At 39.1% G+C, this 14,206-nt stretch overlaps 1 protein-coding gene across 2 annotated transcripts in view; it reads left to right on the top strand.

The window, feature by feature from the left end:
* The window catches only part of CENPW (centromere protein W), a 139,337-nt gene that overhangs the window by 89,164 nt on the left and 35,967 nt on the right, over positions 1 to 14,206 (top strand). The window contains exon 4 of one of the 2 annotated variants that reach the window (XM_067293760.1): positions 5,995 to 6,026. The exons of the other annotated variant lie outside the window; for it this stretch is intronic. Coding sequence (XP_067149861.1) covers positions 5,995 to 6,017 — 23 coding nt within the window. The 3' untranslated portion in view covers positions 6,018 to 6,026. Of the gene's footprint in view, positions 1 to 5,994; positions 6,027 to 14,206 lie in introns of those variants that run through there. 2 annotated transcript variants of the gene reach the window in all.

Genomic DNA, 14,206 nt, shown 5'->3' with positions numbered 1-14,206 from the left:
GCACCAGCTGCCCCTATCCTCAGTCATGCCCTGGATCTCATTTGTGTTATGCTTCTAGCCTTCAAGCATCGTGTCTGTAATGGAGCTTTTCCACAAAGATTTCAGCTTTTTCAGTGCAGTTGCAGAAGATGGAATTGCACTGAGGAAAAGGGAGCACAGTGTGAAGCAGAATTTTCTTTTGAGTGCATTTCCTGATGGTGGATTGCCTGGATATTTCTCCTTCCACTCCCCAATCCAAACTGTTCTTTGTTGTTGCTCTTGCTGCATGGGTATACAGTCCTGTAAATATGCTTTGAAAGTCCTAGGTAGCAGAAGGAGCCGATTTCTCTACTCAAGCCCAGATTTTTGCATGGATGTCTGACCCTGGTCAGACAGTGCTATCATCACCCTGGTCATTTCAGCGCTATCCAGCACTGAAAGGACTTGATCCTGCACCCACTGAAGTCAGTGATAAATCTTCCATAGACTTCAGTGGTTCATAAAAGGCATTTATTCCTTTTTTGTCTGGGAGTCATTCAGTCATCCTCAATTACGTAGGGCCAGATACCTATGTCTTGACTGGATGGAGTCACAGAGAAAAAGAACACATCTCAGTGGGAGGTGATCTTTCCTATGTTTAACTCAAAGTGCAGTCTTCTGACATTATGAGATATATGTATTATGTATGTATGCATATATAGGTATCCTATATACATGAAATAAGTCATAAATGAAGATATATGGCATAAATCACACCTATAACCTTTTTATACACACATATATATGCATATATGTGTTATATACACACATATATTTTTCATATGTGCATGATACTGACATTGTGCTCTTCTGTAATAATGTCCATATGCAATCTGCCAAAATGTGATCCTTAAAGATCGTAGTTCTTTTTGCAAGAGTAAAGCTGCTAGCTGCAGTGTATATAGCTAAGTTCTAATTTGGCAGTGGTCTTCATTTCTGCTTCAAATCCCTCCCTCCCACACATACACATTTCCAGTCTCTTTTTTCTTTGTTTGTTTGATTTTAGTTCCTACCCTAAGCTATTTTGTAATGTTGCTGTGTTGAACACAGCAGCTGTTTCATGAGCATCTCACTGAAAGAGAGCACAGTCTCACAAATAAAGAGGAAGAAAACAGGGAAGCAGACTCTGTGAGTTGCTCATTTTGGAGAAGAGAGAAAGGAAATTATGTAAATAAAAACATTCATGATGAGCCTAGAGGCGTAAACCCCTCTGGCTTTATACCAGCCACTTGTGTCAAGCAGTAGGAAGACACCTGTCTACCACCTTGCATAAATTTGAGTTTAAGTTCTGGCCTCAAATGCTGAGTTTTTGCTTTTTCTAATCTACATTTAGATCACAGCCCAATACTTGTGATTGTCAGGCATGTGCAATGATCACTTTTGTACCAGTGTGCAAACATACCCATGGATCACTGGTTGGATTCTCCCACAAATGTGCTTTCTCTTTTTTGTAATGCCCCCTTCAGACTGTATTTCTTTTCTTTCGTCCCTACCTCTGGAGTTCATTTAATGCTTAGCTCTTCTTTTTCTACTATATTTTCATTTGAGTCACTTATGGATCCAATCCAAAGACTGTTGAAGTCCACAGCAGGACTACACTGGCTTCAATAGACTCCTAGGACCAGGCCCTTAGTAGGCATTTAAGAAAGAAGTTAAAGAAATTGCTCTGGGGCCTAAAACCCATTAGATATTCATAAAGTAGGTATAGTGATTTTGTTTCATCTGCTCTGTTTTGATTAACATGCCTTTAGCTTCCCACTCTGCTTTATTTCATTAAAGATTAATTCTGCAGGACATTATAAGTCTGTAACAGCCTTCCTTCCTAATTATTTTTCATTATCTATAATGTGGTAACAGTTATGAATCACATAGGTTTCAGGGATTAATAGATTTTTCTTCCTTTCTGTCTTCTGTTTCAAGATATGAAACAGAAAGCAGAAGCAGAAAGAAATCAGATTTCCAGGCCACTGTCAGAACGTGCTTAAGGTAAAGGAAGGCAGCACTGCCAGCTTCTCATGCATTAGCATCACTAAATTCCACCTTGAAAGGCTTAAACGGGCAGCCTGGCAACTGCCAAGAAGAGCTGCTGTTCTCATGATCCAGTTAATCTACCCCTTAGGGACTCACAGCAATTACATGAGTTAGTGAGGTCCAAATGAAAAACCCCATAGACAAGGGAAAAGGGAGAGAGAGCAGACTTTTTGCAGGGCTGAATATGAGCTGTGCTGTAAATGTTCCTCCACCTGCAGTTTCAACTGAGGGGGCTTGATGCTGAGTCTGCAATTGCACCAAGTGCTCCCTTTACATATTGTGTGGGATCTGATAAATTTTTGCAGGATTTTTTCCAGCTGTGCTCTCATCACATTGATTTAATGGCCCTTAAGAGAAACCATAAAAGTGCTTTCTGGTTAGTGGGCCCCAGCTGTTCCTCATAGTATTGCATAATACAGCAGGCTGAGTTAACTATAGATTAATGATTATGAAATGTCTTGCTTAAACATATAATTTTTCAAATATACAAGGCATTGGACTAAATGTGGTTCACTGAGGTAACAAGATGACTACTTTCAAGAAGGAAAAAAGCTTAAGAGGTGAGGTATATTTTAATCTAACCAAGATAAGATTTTCCATAGGCCAGCCATGGCTCTTGCTAGTCAGTTATATATGTGAGCCATATGTGTGCATGTATTTATGTGCATGCATGTTTGTGTGTTTCTCTTCACATGTGTGTTTCCCCTTAAGGACTGAAGGGTGATGGTTCACTGCTGGAAGCATTGCTCTGTTTTCATTACCAGGCAGCAGTGCAAGAAGCCAACAATATAATTTGAGGATTATCAGGCACTCTGATGAGGCTAAGAGCACTGTGAGTCAGTAAGAAACTGAGGACTCCTACGTCACTATGTCATCTGAGCTTTGCTGTCCGGCAAGCTGTGGTGCAACTGAGGAACAGGGTAACGGGCTAAGCATTGGGGCCTCATCCTACTCCCGCTGAACTCAACGGCAAAACTCCTGCTGGCTTGAGTGGGGAGGTGGGGCCACTCTCTATGCAGAGGAAACACACTGTATGAGATGCTGCTTTACCAAGGGGCTCATTTATCAAGTTTCATAAGAGCTTAAGATCCTCTGTGGCCCCTGATCACCGTAAAGGGATAACACGTGTAGCATAGCAAGGACGTTATAAAAACAAGAGTCCAATGTTTCATTTTTTGATAAGTAAGCCAAAAAGAGTATGCGCAGGAGAGCTAAAGTAGCATTCACAGATTACCAAGAGCAAACCCATATGGTACAAAAGGACCGGGCACAACATTGTTTAAAGTAAATAGACCTGCTGAGACCCTGGATTGCTTCTATCCCTCTGCTTCACTTACTGTTATGTAGCATTTCGGTGGCTGTAGAAGTTATACACGCTTTGCTCAAAAACTACAGTCAAACTAGAAAATGAAACATAAATTATATAGTTCATATAAAATAGATTGTGGAAAGTCAACAGCAATTCCATTTGCAGGCATAAAACCACAGAAGCCCGAAGCAGTCTCTGTGTCCTAAAACTCAAGAAAGCCTGAATATGACCTATAACATCCTGAAATCAGGTGCAGATTCATTTCATGCCCTTTTCCCCTAAAAGTGATGCAGCTTGTGTGAGTTTTAGTGTGGTATAGTCCAAGCATCTTGTTTTTTCAGGTGATCTTGAACATGCAGTGCAATATGAGACTCAGGCAGCAATATTAAGAAACCCAATTAAAAGGGATTTTTAAAGCTGACAACATAGTTTTTTTTTTTTCCAGAGTTGTTAAAAAGCAAACGAGAAATCTCCCTTCTGAGGACTGGCAGTTCAGCAGATGAGTGTCCAAAGTTAAGACACTGTAGCATAGATTGAGTGTTTATTGTTCATCATCTGTTATGACTGCGGATTATTTAAAGCAATGAACCATGAGTTTTGTTCTTAGATCTGCCAAAGCTGGATAGTGAGGGCATGCAACATATCTTTAAGGTTGGCTGCCTAGATTAAGGCATTGAAATGATGGTTTATTGTTTTGTTTTGTTTTTTTCTCTCCTAAAGCTCTTCACTATATACCTTAAACCACCTAATGAGGCAACAGCAGCATTAGGAAGCTAATTATGGCTTGTTTGTATGCATTCCTGGCTAGAACTTTAATCTTAATGAAAGGGTGATTTTTTTTTTTTGAAGATGCAGTGTAAAATATAAATGCTTTATAGCTAAGAATTAAAGGAGATAAAGAAGAATTAAGTATTGTTGTCACCTGTATTTGTTGCTGTCATCAAAATTTCTGCCTTCTGTCAGACGAATTTTCCATTGCTTAAAATAGAGACGTGCTGTGTATTCCGAGAAATAAAGTAGTTTATTAGCAGATGAGTATAATTTTTATATTGGTTTACTTGAGCTTGAACACATTTCAGATATGTGCAGAGTAATCTCAGTCTTCTAAGACTTAGCTGGCTGCAAAAGGAAGTACATGGCTTACACACCTTTCCTTATGTTTACCTACAAAGCAGCAGCCTCTTTTATGTGCTTGTGGGAAAAGCCAATTGCTTCCTTCCTCCGGAACAGGAAACCACAGTCTGTTCATTCTGGCTGGTCTGCTATGACCGAGCATATTCCATTAACAGCTTCTGCTGATGGGAACAAGGAAAGGAGTTTACTCTGGATTTCTTCCTAATGCAGTTAAGAAACAATTAAATTACAGGTGTCAGTGATTAGTACAGAACCACTTGAAACACAGCAAATTCAGAGACTAACTCTCAATCCCACCTGCATGCATCAGGCATGAATTTGGTCCAGCAGCAATCACTGGGAGGGATTTTTTCCATCAGATGCAAATATGGGTTTTGGGGAAATCTGTTCATAAACAATCTTTGTGCAGGTATTATGTGAGTATAAACAGAAGTGGCTTAAAAGTTATACATATATAACAGTCAAGGAAGTTCAAAATTTAATTCATTCTGAATGATGGAGCGGGAAGGAGTCTCTTGGCGTGTTTTGTCTGGCTCACAAGTCCAAGCAGATAGGACCCTATGCAGAAGCTGTTCTCTTCCTGTAAGCTTAGGCAGCCTTTTCTATTTCTGCTTACCTGTCTAAAGTCAGCCAGTCTTATGTGTTTCTTTAGGGAGTGGTACCAGGGAGGCATTGACTGAAGCAGCAGTTACAAGTCAAGTGCAGAACTGATTTATCTCCCATGGATACAGTAAACAGTGGTGATATGTGAGAGTTCATAAGAGATTAGTTGACAGATTTTACAGCTTATTTTCTATCTGTGATTATCAACTTTTCCACCATCTTCCTCCATCTACTTCCTCCATCTCCCCCCTTTCTTGTATATCTGTTTGGAATAGTCATTAAAATATCCTAATGGTGGTGTGAATTGGAGGAAAAGCAGCAGGTTGCAGCTGGCCCTGGAAATTAAATGCACTTCTGGGTTAAAAACTGACAATGAATGGTGAGAGCTTTGATTAAGTGAGCTCTGAAGTGAGTGAAATGATGCTTTCCTATTGTGTACATATCATAAAACAAAACCCTTTGCAAAAAGACATGAAAAAGCCTCTTTTGAGCTGAGGAATATGAAATAAGAGAGTGAATAACTGGAAGAAAATTTGTCTCATCTGATTGTTTTTCAATGGCTTTGCTTTGGGTTCAGCCTTGCATCTATATAGATCATGTGCAATGAAGCATGCTGTATAGTCAAGGTTCTGCCTTCCAAAAATAAACGGAAGATATTTGAGGGTGGGCCAGGGGGAACACAGTAACCAGTCTTCAGAATGCAGCACAGAAGCTCAGTGAGGTCTAGAGCAGTGATGCAAGGGATTAGCCTATTTCACTGGTGCATCTTGTCAGCACCTAACAGAAGCCCTTGCAAAGTGGCTTGTACAGAGTGAATTAGAACAAGGGCCATGGTGACTTCACTGAGCTAAACTTCATGCATGCTGGTACAGCAGGAAACAACAGGCAAACTTTTTCAGGCCAGAAAAACAGCCCAGACTAATCAAGAAAGAAATACCTACTGCAAGAAAAAGATTACAGAAAATCATTCGGCTTCATGGACACAGAATGGCTGTGTAAGTACAAGTCCTACTAATTTCATACTACAGTGCTGTTGTTATACTTTAATAATAATAATGTGTACTGGATCATTCTGAGAAAAGAAGGAATTTATGCACAACTCCAGCAGTCTCATAAAGGGACCATATTAATGGGACAATTCAGAGACAGGCCCAAAGGGTGATTTGCTGAAAGAGACCTTTCTAATTAAATCAACTTGATTATAAATAGGTGTAATATTGTATCTGTAAGGAAAGGCTGAAACTGGAAAAAAGGAGATTAAATACTTCATCTGGAGCTAGAAATGTAGTATGTCTCAACAGAACCATTACACCCTGCAAGAATACCCATATTTTAATCTGGTTATTGTCAAGTTTGGATATAATGTAAAAATCACGTCATAAGTCTAACAGAAAATTCTGTTTCAGCTTACATATATATACTATTATGAGGGGGGGAAAAAAAACCAGATAATGTGCTTACGGCATTGGCACTTTCAGTAGGCAAAAGGGCACCTCAGCCTTTCATTCAGAAACTGAAGAATGAGGGCAGTACTGGTAATATATCTGCCAGTAATATATCAGAAACCGGTAGTAAGAGGATTTATGAAGTCATCAGCACGGTCATAGACAAATGAAGTGTTCTAAGACTGCTAATTAGGACTAGGTTTAGTTTAAACATGGTTGGACTGCATGACAAATGTAACTTTCCCTCAGGTCAGGAAGAAATGACATGTTATGAAGATGAGTCATTCTGAGGAAATGTTTTACTAGTAGCAAAGATCTTCGTTACCTGATGATCAACTAATTTAGTCTTAATATTTATGAAAGAAATCTATCAGCCTGCCTAAACTGGACGTTGAAAGGTGAAATAAATGTGGGAATGACACAGTTCTACAAATCTTGATATTAAATAAATAAAGATGAGTCCCAAGCTAAAGATTTTGGATGCAAATGTTTAAATACTCTTCAGCTCAGTGTCTCTCCTTTTCTTTACAACACATCTACCCTATTGGGTTTCCAACCATTGAAGGAAGAGAATGACTAATCATGGTACTGTGATCCATCTCTATTCAAAATGCCAATTAGATGCAGAAGGGCAGTATAGGTTGGAGCTCCCAATAATTGTCCTATCACTTTTAACAGGATTCCAGAATCCCAACATTCATGTTGTGCAGAACCCTCTCAGTACACAAAAACAGCACCAGCATCTATTTGTCTTCACCAGCACTAGTGAAATTCACTGAGACTTGTAGACTTATTCTTGTGCCAGCCTTCAAAACAGCAGAGGTTTGGAAAATCTCTTCCCATCCTGAAGAGCAGCCAATTTCCCTTTTTTTTAATCAGTAAAATGTATTACATTTTAGTAAACAGAACACCATTAAATGGATGGGTGGGCAAAAGTCTTTTCAGTAATGGAGAGAATGATATAATGCCTTCGTGAGAGAAGGCAGCTTTGTTACAGTGTCACTATTTAATAACTGGACAATTTGATACATTGTCTAGCTCCTACGAAAATGTCAGAACCTGCTGAATAGGTGAATTTTTTATTATTAAAAAAAAGATTCCCTTAGCATTTTATGAGCGGTCTTTACGGTATGACCAGCCACAATGTTTTCTTAGATCAAAACCACAACCCTTCAGAGTGTTTAAACTATTCCATCCTTCTCAGCGATATGCTAACTCCTGAAACAAGACTGAGCACTAGTGTAAGCAAAATATATGTGAATGGCACATCTGATTTATATGTGCTTTTGAGAAATTATATGCCAAGTGGCTGAACTCACAGTGAATCAAAATCCCCAAGTGCCTTGCGCAGGATTTTCATACTGAATAATTCAGACTGCAACCACAAACTGGTAACAATAAATCTGGTAAATTTTTTTTTTTTTTTTTTTAGTTTTCTACAGAAGAGTTTTTAATATTTAATCTTTTTGAAAACCTAACCTGAATGAAAGTAGGAGACTTGTGGATTAGAGGAAGAATATCTCAATTCAAAATCATTATTTAAAATGTAATGTGTTTTGGAGAAATAATTTCATACTACTTCAAATGTACCAAAATTATATAACGGAAAGAAATAGAAGATCCATGGAGTTTCAATGATAGTCATCAAAATAAATCATTAGAAATTTGCTTGAAACTTCATCCAAATTGATCAATCTTAGAGAAAATTGATTGGATTTAGTTTAAAATCCTAAACCAAATCAGTTTCTAAGTTCTGGTTTTAAGTAACATTACAAATGTTTTTCATAGCTTTAGATTTTTTACAGTTTACTTTACATGTATCCTCCGTGTATCCTATAAAATCAAAAGGCAACACTAACACACTTGGTATAGATTTTCTTATGAACTACTAGTAACACAGTATAAGGACTTAGAAGCTGCATGAATGTACAAGCTAATGCAGCCAAATGAATTTGCTGAATATGCATTTTAATAATGTTAACAAAATAACTTGTACTTAAATTTTGGCTAAATACGCTTCCAATGATTTCTGTGGAAAGAGCGGTACAAATAATCCAAAAAGCAAGTATACAATTAGTTTTTCAAGTCTCGCAGATAGCAGGCATGATTTCAAAGTGGCTTTTTGTCATGATTTCTATTAAAAGGTTTCACATTAAAATGCTTTGCAGAATGTAAAACAGACTGGTTTGGCCAAAGTCCAATGTTCAAGCAATTTTAGAGAGCTATTGTTAACAGAAATGATCACTTTGGTAAGCTAATGGCAATTGTATGCAAATTCTGGAGTATGCCACAGACTTACTATTTGTGGTAAAATTGTGGCAGCTTTCTTAACAAGACTGACGGAAAATTGCCAGTAGCAGGAATTGCTGGCAACCTCAAAACTGCAGCTGCGGTTACGCTCTCAGATTACTGAGAAATTATAGCAGAGTTTGTAACAAAACTTTAAATTATTATATTGAGAGAGAAAGTGAGAGAAGAGACCCTGAAGAGATAAGTGCAAAGGGAAAGAGAAATACCAGTCACCCAATGCTGAGTAGTCCTGTTTCAACTCAGCAAGGACAAAATGGCTGCTGGCTCAAAGGCAGGTGCTCTTGCTAATTGTAAGTAGCTTTAAACTGTTCATTTGTCATATTACCACAAGACTCAAACTCCTTCCTTGTGGAGGAATTAGAATGATTTCTGGCCTTTTGCAAGGATGATGACCATGGCTGGGCTTTCAAGGAGGAATAGGTCAGGGGGATCTCCCGGTCCCTTCTCATGCCCTGATCCTCCACTGAGATCTCTACTCAAGCCAGAGAATGCCTGCCATGTGTAGGGATGTATCCTATCCATCTGCAGTGTCTGAGCTGAAGAATGATAACCTAGAACCAAAATCTAAAGTGGTGAGAAAGAGTAGATGCAAGCAACTCCATCTGATCCCAGGCACTTGGATCTTACCACTGCACTCACAACACCTTAACCTTGGAACACCTCAGAAGAGCTTCCCTGCATCCTTGAAGACTGACCTCAGAAATAGTTCCTTTTTATAGTTTCTGTCAAACCTGGCCAATCCCACAGAGCTCAAATCTCTTTGGTCTTTTTCTTGTGCATCTTGTGCATGAATAAGATTTCATGGGTATGAGAAAGCTGACTGAGAACAGTGAATGTAAATCTAATAGAGCACTGAAGCAATTGATTAACTGAGAAATGAAAGCCAAATGACTTGGAATGTGCATAAGAGAACCAAGAAAAACAAAAAATTAACAGGAATTATATTAGATTACACACATCAACTTTATTTCTTTTTAGTATAATGAATTCAACTTTTAACCCCACCATTTCTTTCTCTAACAGTTATCTTTCAGGGTAGTATCCATGAAATTCCTTAGAAAAAGATTTCAGGTTTTCCTTTATTCAATTCTTTAAATTGAGATGCTTGTTTTTATTTTGCGTATGGCTGAAACTAATTCCTACCATGATACCAAATGACTGAGCTAGCTCAGCTTTTTAATATCAGTGTGTCTTCTACAAGGAAAATTTGCAACTTTACCTAAGCACTAGAGGGTTCCTCATTCACAGAGATTATCTAATCCAAATAGAAATTTCTTGGTACAACAAAAAAATGCAGCAATATTTAAAGCCCGTGTTTATAGTTTATATATAGTATCACTTTCAATAAGTGTAGAGGAAGGACAATTCAGCAGAAGCAGAAAGAGTTCAAGAGTTGACCTGGAATGGCTAAATCTGGGCAAAATCCAGAGAGAGGATTCTGTGCTTGGGAGCTGATTGGAAGAGCTGTGAATGGGTGAGAATACAGTCTCTGAGTCCTCTAGCTCTGAAGGCCACAGGATTTGGTAATTCCTATTACCAGCCACTTTGGATAGCTGATACAGTCAAAAGACGTATCAGATATAGAAATCTAGTCAAATGTCGTTAGAAATTTAACATAATCAGATTTATGAGGTGACAGCTAGGTCATAATGGCCAAACTTATAGCACCAGAACCTTGATTTAATTACCCACTGTGAAATCAGACATTCACCATGTTTCTTACTCACATCTATATGCTGATCCTAGAAATTCTTAATTTTAGGACAATGCTATAAAGTTAGATGCCAACTTGAAAGTTTAAGGCTTTAATCTGTTGGTTGAGATATGAGCTAAAGTATATGTTTAAAAGAAGTGATATATATTTTGAATACAAATTCTAGAGGACAACTCTTTGTCTTTTATGTCCCTAGAGTAGAACTGAAATAAATGAGAATAAAATACGTTCTTGACTGGTTAATCCAAGTTCAAGTTTCCAACTAAAAGTTTAGGCCAGACATTATCTTGCAAGATTTTTAGCTTTCTAATGACTATACGTAGGTCTTTGCTTTTGGAGTTTATGACTGGTTATTCTAGAACAATGTTGCTTTCATTAAATCGTCTAAGAAAGTCATCTTTCTACCTTGCTTCAATCATTTCTTAACACGATGGTATTTCACCAGACAATGTTGATGAACTAATTTTTTTTGTGGAAATATACTGGATTTGCTAAAACTTTCATTTGGTTTGTGTGAATTCATTCAGTCTGTGACTTATTTTTCAGCTCAACAGCCAAAATGGAAATTATAGAAGGTTTTATGGTTTGAATTCAGAATTTTTGTCAGTTGTTGCTCTTTTTCTCACTTTATGGATGAGAAGACCCGTGTGGAAATGTTTTTTCTTCAAGCCTGAGTCAGAGCAGGGATGTTAAAGCGAGGCTGTCTACCTCCTAACCACCAGGATATCAGGAATTCTGGGATGAGCTGAAGCTAAATATTTTGTATGAACAAACAAATATTCACAGGGACAGAAGGACAAGTCAGAATGACACTCTTGTTCAAAGGCGAGTGAGCGCCCTCTCCAGGAAGACAGGATGTTCGAAGTGCAGCTCATATCAAATAGATTGCCCAAACTACAGGCTATATGCCATCATTTTCTTCTCTGGCTGGTGTGCTTTGTTTTGTTTTTCTGGAATATTTTTTAATGTGCCTTTTGAATCTAGTCCAGAAAAGCAAAACACTTCATTCTGGAAATGTTAAATTGAACTGTTTTGAAATTTCTGCATTTTTTTCTTATTAATCAGAAACTTTTTTGTCTTTGAATTTAGTTCTAATTAAAGAACAACTTTGGTTCGAATAAAATTATCATTTTTTGGTGAATAAATCAGTCATATTAAAAAGAGTGGGGGGCCCACATGAGTCCTTCCCTGTGCTCCACATGGCCCAAGCCAGACTGGCCAGCCATGTCATATAGCCATGCCATATAGTACGTTTACCACAATACAGATGAGTGGTATGTGACTGTGACCGGGCAAAGAGAAGAGTTTCCTTGCATGTCTCAGATATTCAGGAGAGACTGGAGGCTTTTTGCTCTTTAGGAGAGCCGCTGGGGCCCAATCCAGGTTGTTTTTAAAAGCAGTGAGAATCATAGCCTATTTTAACAGAAGTGAAGCCTGTCTGCTGACCCTGAAATATATTATCACGAGAGCAGGTAAAAGGGCCAAGATATCCACATTGTTTCTTTGATTCTGCAGGAGCCTGAAGCCACTCACTTCTCATGGTTTTCTAGCTGTGAAGCAGGCAATGGCTTACAGAGCATTGTACTGGGAATATGATGAGGCTTAATGAGCATTTGACATGCTTTGATGGTCTTGGAGGAAAAACAGCACAGAGGAGGAAGCTATTGCAACTGTTTCTACTCCTTTTGTGAACAAACAGAGGAGGTGAGCCCTAAAAGCGTGTCTGCAAAAGCCCCCTAAATATGGAGCCATCAGCTGTTTCCAGCTGGGGGGCTGGGCCCCTGCTCAGGAGCAAGGGAAAAGCAGTGACCCTGAGCTCCCACCCCTGGGCCTGGGGGCATCTCGAGGTGGGAAACGCTCTTCCAGCCCTCTCACTTCTCATATAGTCATAGTCGCTGCTCTTAAATGCCTGCATCCCATTCAGCTGAGTTGATGGGAGAGATCTGCCTTTTCCAGGGTGAAAGTGGAAACCTTGCTGATTATCCAGTAGGAAAGGTGGCAGGCTGGGTAGAGCTAGCCCCTCAGGGCTGTGCTGGATGTATTGTAGCTCACCAACTCAGCTCAGTTTGACTATGCATTGCTTAAAGCCTCACATTAGACAGATTCTGTGTGTGTAAGGAAATTTGTTTTAAAATGTATTTGCTCTCAAGAAAAGACCTGTCTGCCAAGTTTCACCCAGAAAACATTTTTGCAGCCAAGCTATAAACCCCTCCAAGTAAGGGTACGCAATGTGGCCATAGACAGAGCTTAAAGCATAATGGCACCAGTTAGCTCCCTGAGAATGCCACCTTTATGATCTGTTATCTTCCTTTGCCAGCTGCAGTTTGACGTTTCATGAAAGCTGGGTTGGGCAATTCATTTTAAGCTTAGTTTTGGACTTAGTTATCAAAATAGGACAGTAAAGCTCTCAAACATGCTGTATGTTCTTGGAAAACACTGCAGAAAGACAAATATTTCACTTGGACTGAAAGGAGATATAAATCTCACACAGAATGCCTGTCAGCAAATTTAGCTAATATGCTAATTGTCTGAGGAGCAGACTGATGGGATATCCTATCTTAAGACCCTAATGTGGAAAAATACGTATCTGTCTTGTACTGTGAATGTCATGTTAAGAAGATTCATATAACCCCTGAAATGTTTGTGTAATCACAGAAATAGTTTTGGTATTTATTTATTTATTTTTAAAGCAATAATTTATTATCTGTATCTGTTAGTTTGGCCAGAGAGTTCAGAAACTGAATTCTGACTGGGATTAACACTGGGACCATTAGATATTTTTGAGCATATTGTTTTAATTGATGACAGCTTGCTAGCAGAGGCAGTATTTATCTAGAGATTACAGGGCCAGTACTAGGGCATGATGAATTCTGCAGAGTCCCATTTCCACGGATTACACAAACACATCCCAAGGGACATAATGATCGGGGGTTAATCAGTCCCTGCCGATGTAGTTGGAAGCAAGGACTCCACCAAAGGCCAGGCAATGCATAACATGTGCAGGCTAGCTCGAAGGAGATGCTCTTACTCCCTTCCTGGGTACACCCAGTTTAGTTGCCTCTTTCCAGGCAGACAGCTGCCTTTTCACCACTGAGAAGCCTTTTGAGAAATACATGAGTGTAGTGACTGACTACCAAATCACCTACAAGGGGATGCCAGGGCCTGCAATAGACCTGGCTGACAGCATCTCTCTGAGGAGGCTGGGAGGAAGGGTGAGGGTTTGCGGAGTGGAGGGAAGGGAAGGTTAGGGCAATGCAAACTACCACCGATGAAGTGTTTCTGTTGTGTGGTATCACCACTATGATGTTCCCTGGTGTGTCTTGGGGGAATGTGTTTGGGAGCTGAAGAAAGCTCTTCTGTTAGCAGTGGAGCATATTTTTAAATCACTGTACATCCATTTTCTGTCACATTCTAGGCACTGTGGCTACCCTAAGTTCTAAAGCTTTATAAAAAAAATCAGCACTAAACATGGAAAGATGGTCATCATACCATTAGCATGCCCAGTACTTTGGAACCAAATTCAGCTTGTGTTGTAGAAAGTCCGAGAAGGTCTTATTTGTGCCTCTTTCCTATTGAGGACTGTGGGCCAAACACTGTTTGGAAAAGAAATCCTCAGGATCAGTCTGTCATCCTCATACACTC

The sequence above is a fragment of the Apteryx mantelli genome, chromosome 3 (genome assembly GCF_036417845.1).
Source record: "Apteryx mantelli isolate bAptMan1 chromosome 3, bAptMan1.hap1, whole genome shotgun sequence".
Lineage (NCBI taxonomy): Eukaryota > Metazoa > Chordata > Aves > Apterygiformes > Apterygidae > Apteryx > Apteryx mantelli.
Note: the sequence above shows the minus strand (reverse complement) of the source record. Positions and strands in the feature narration are given on the sequence as shown.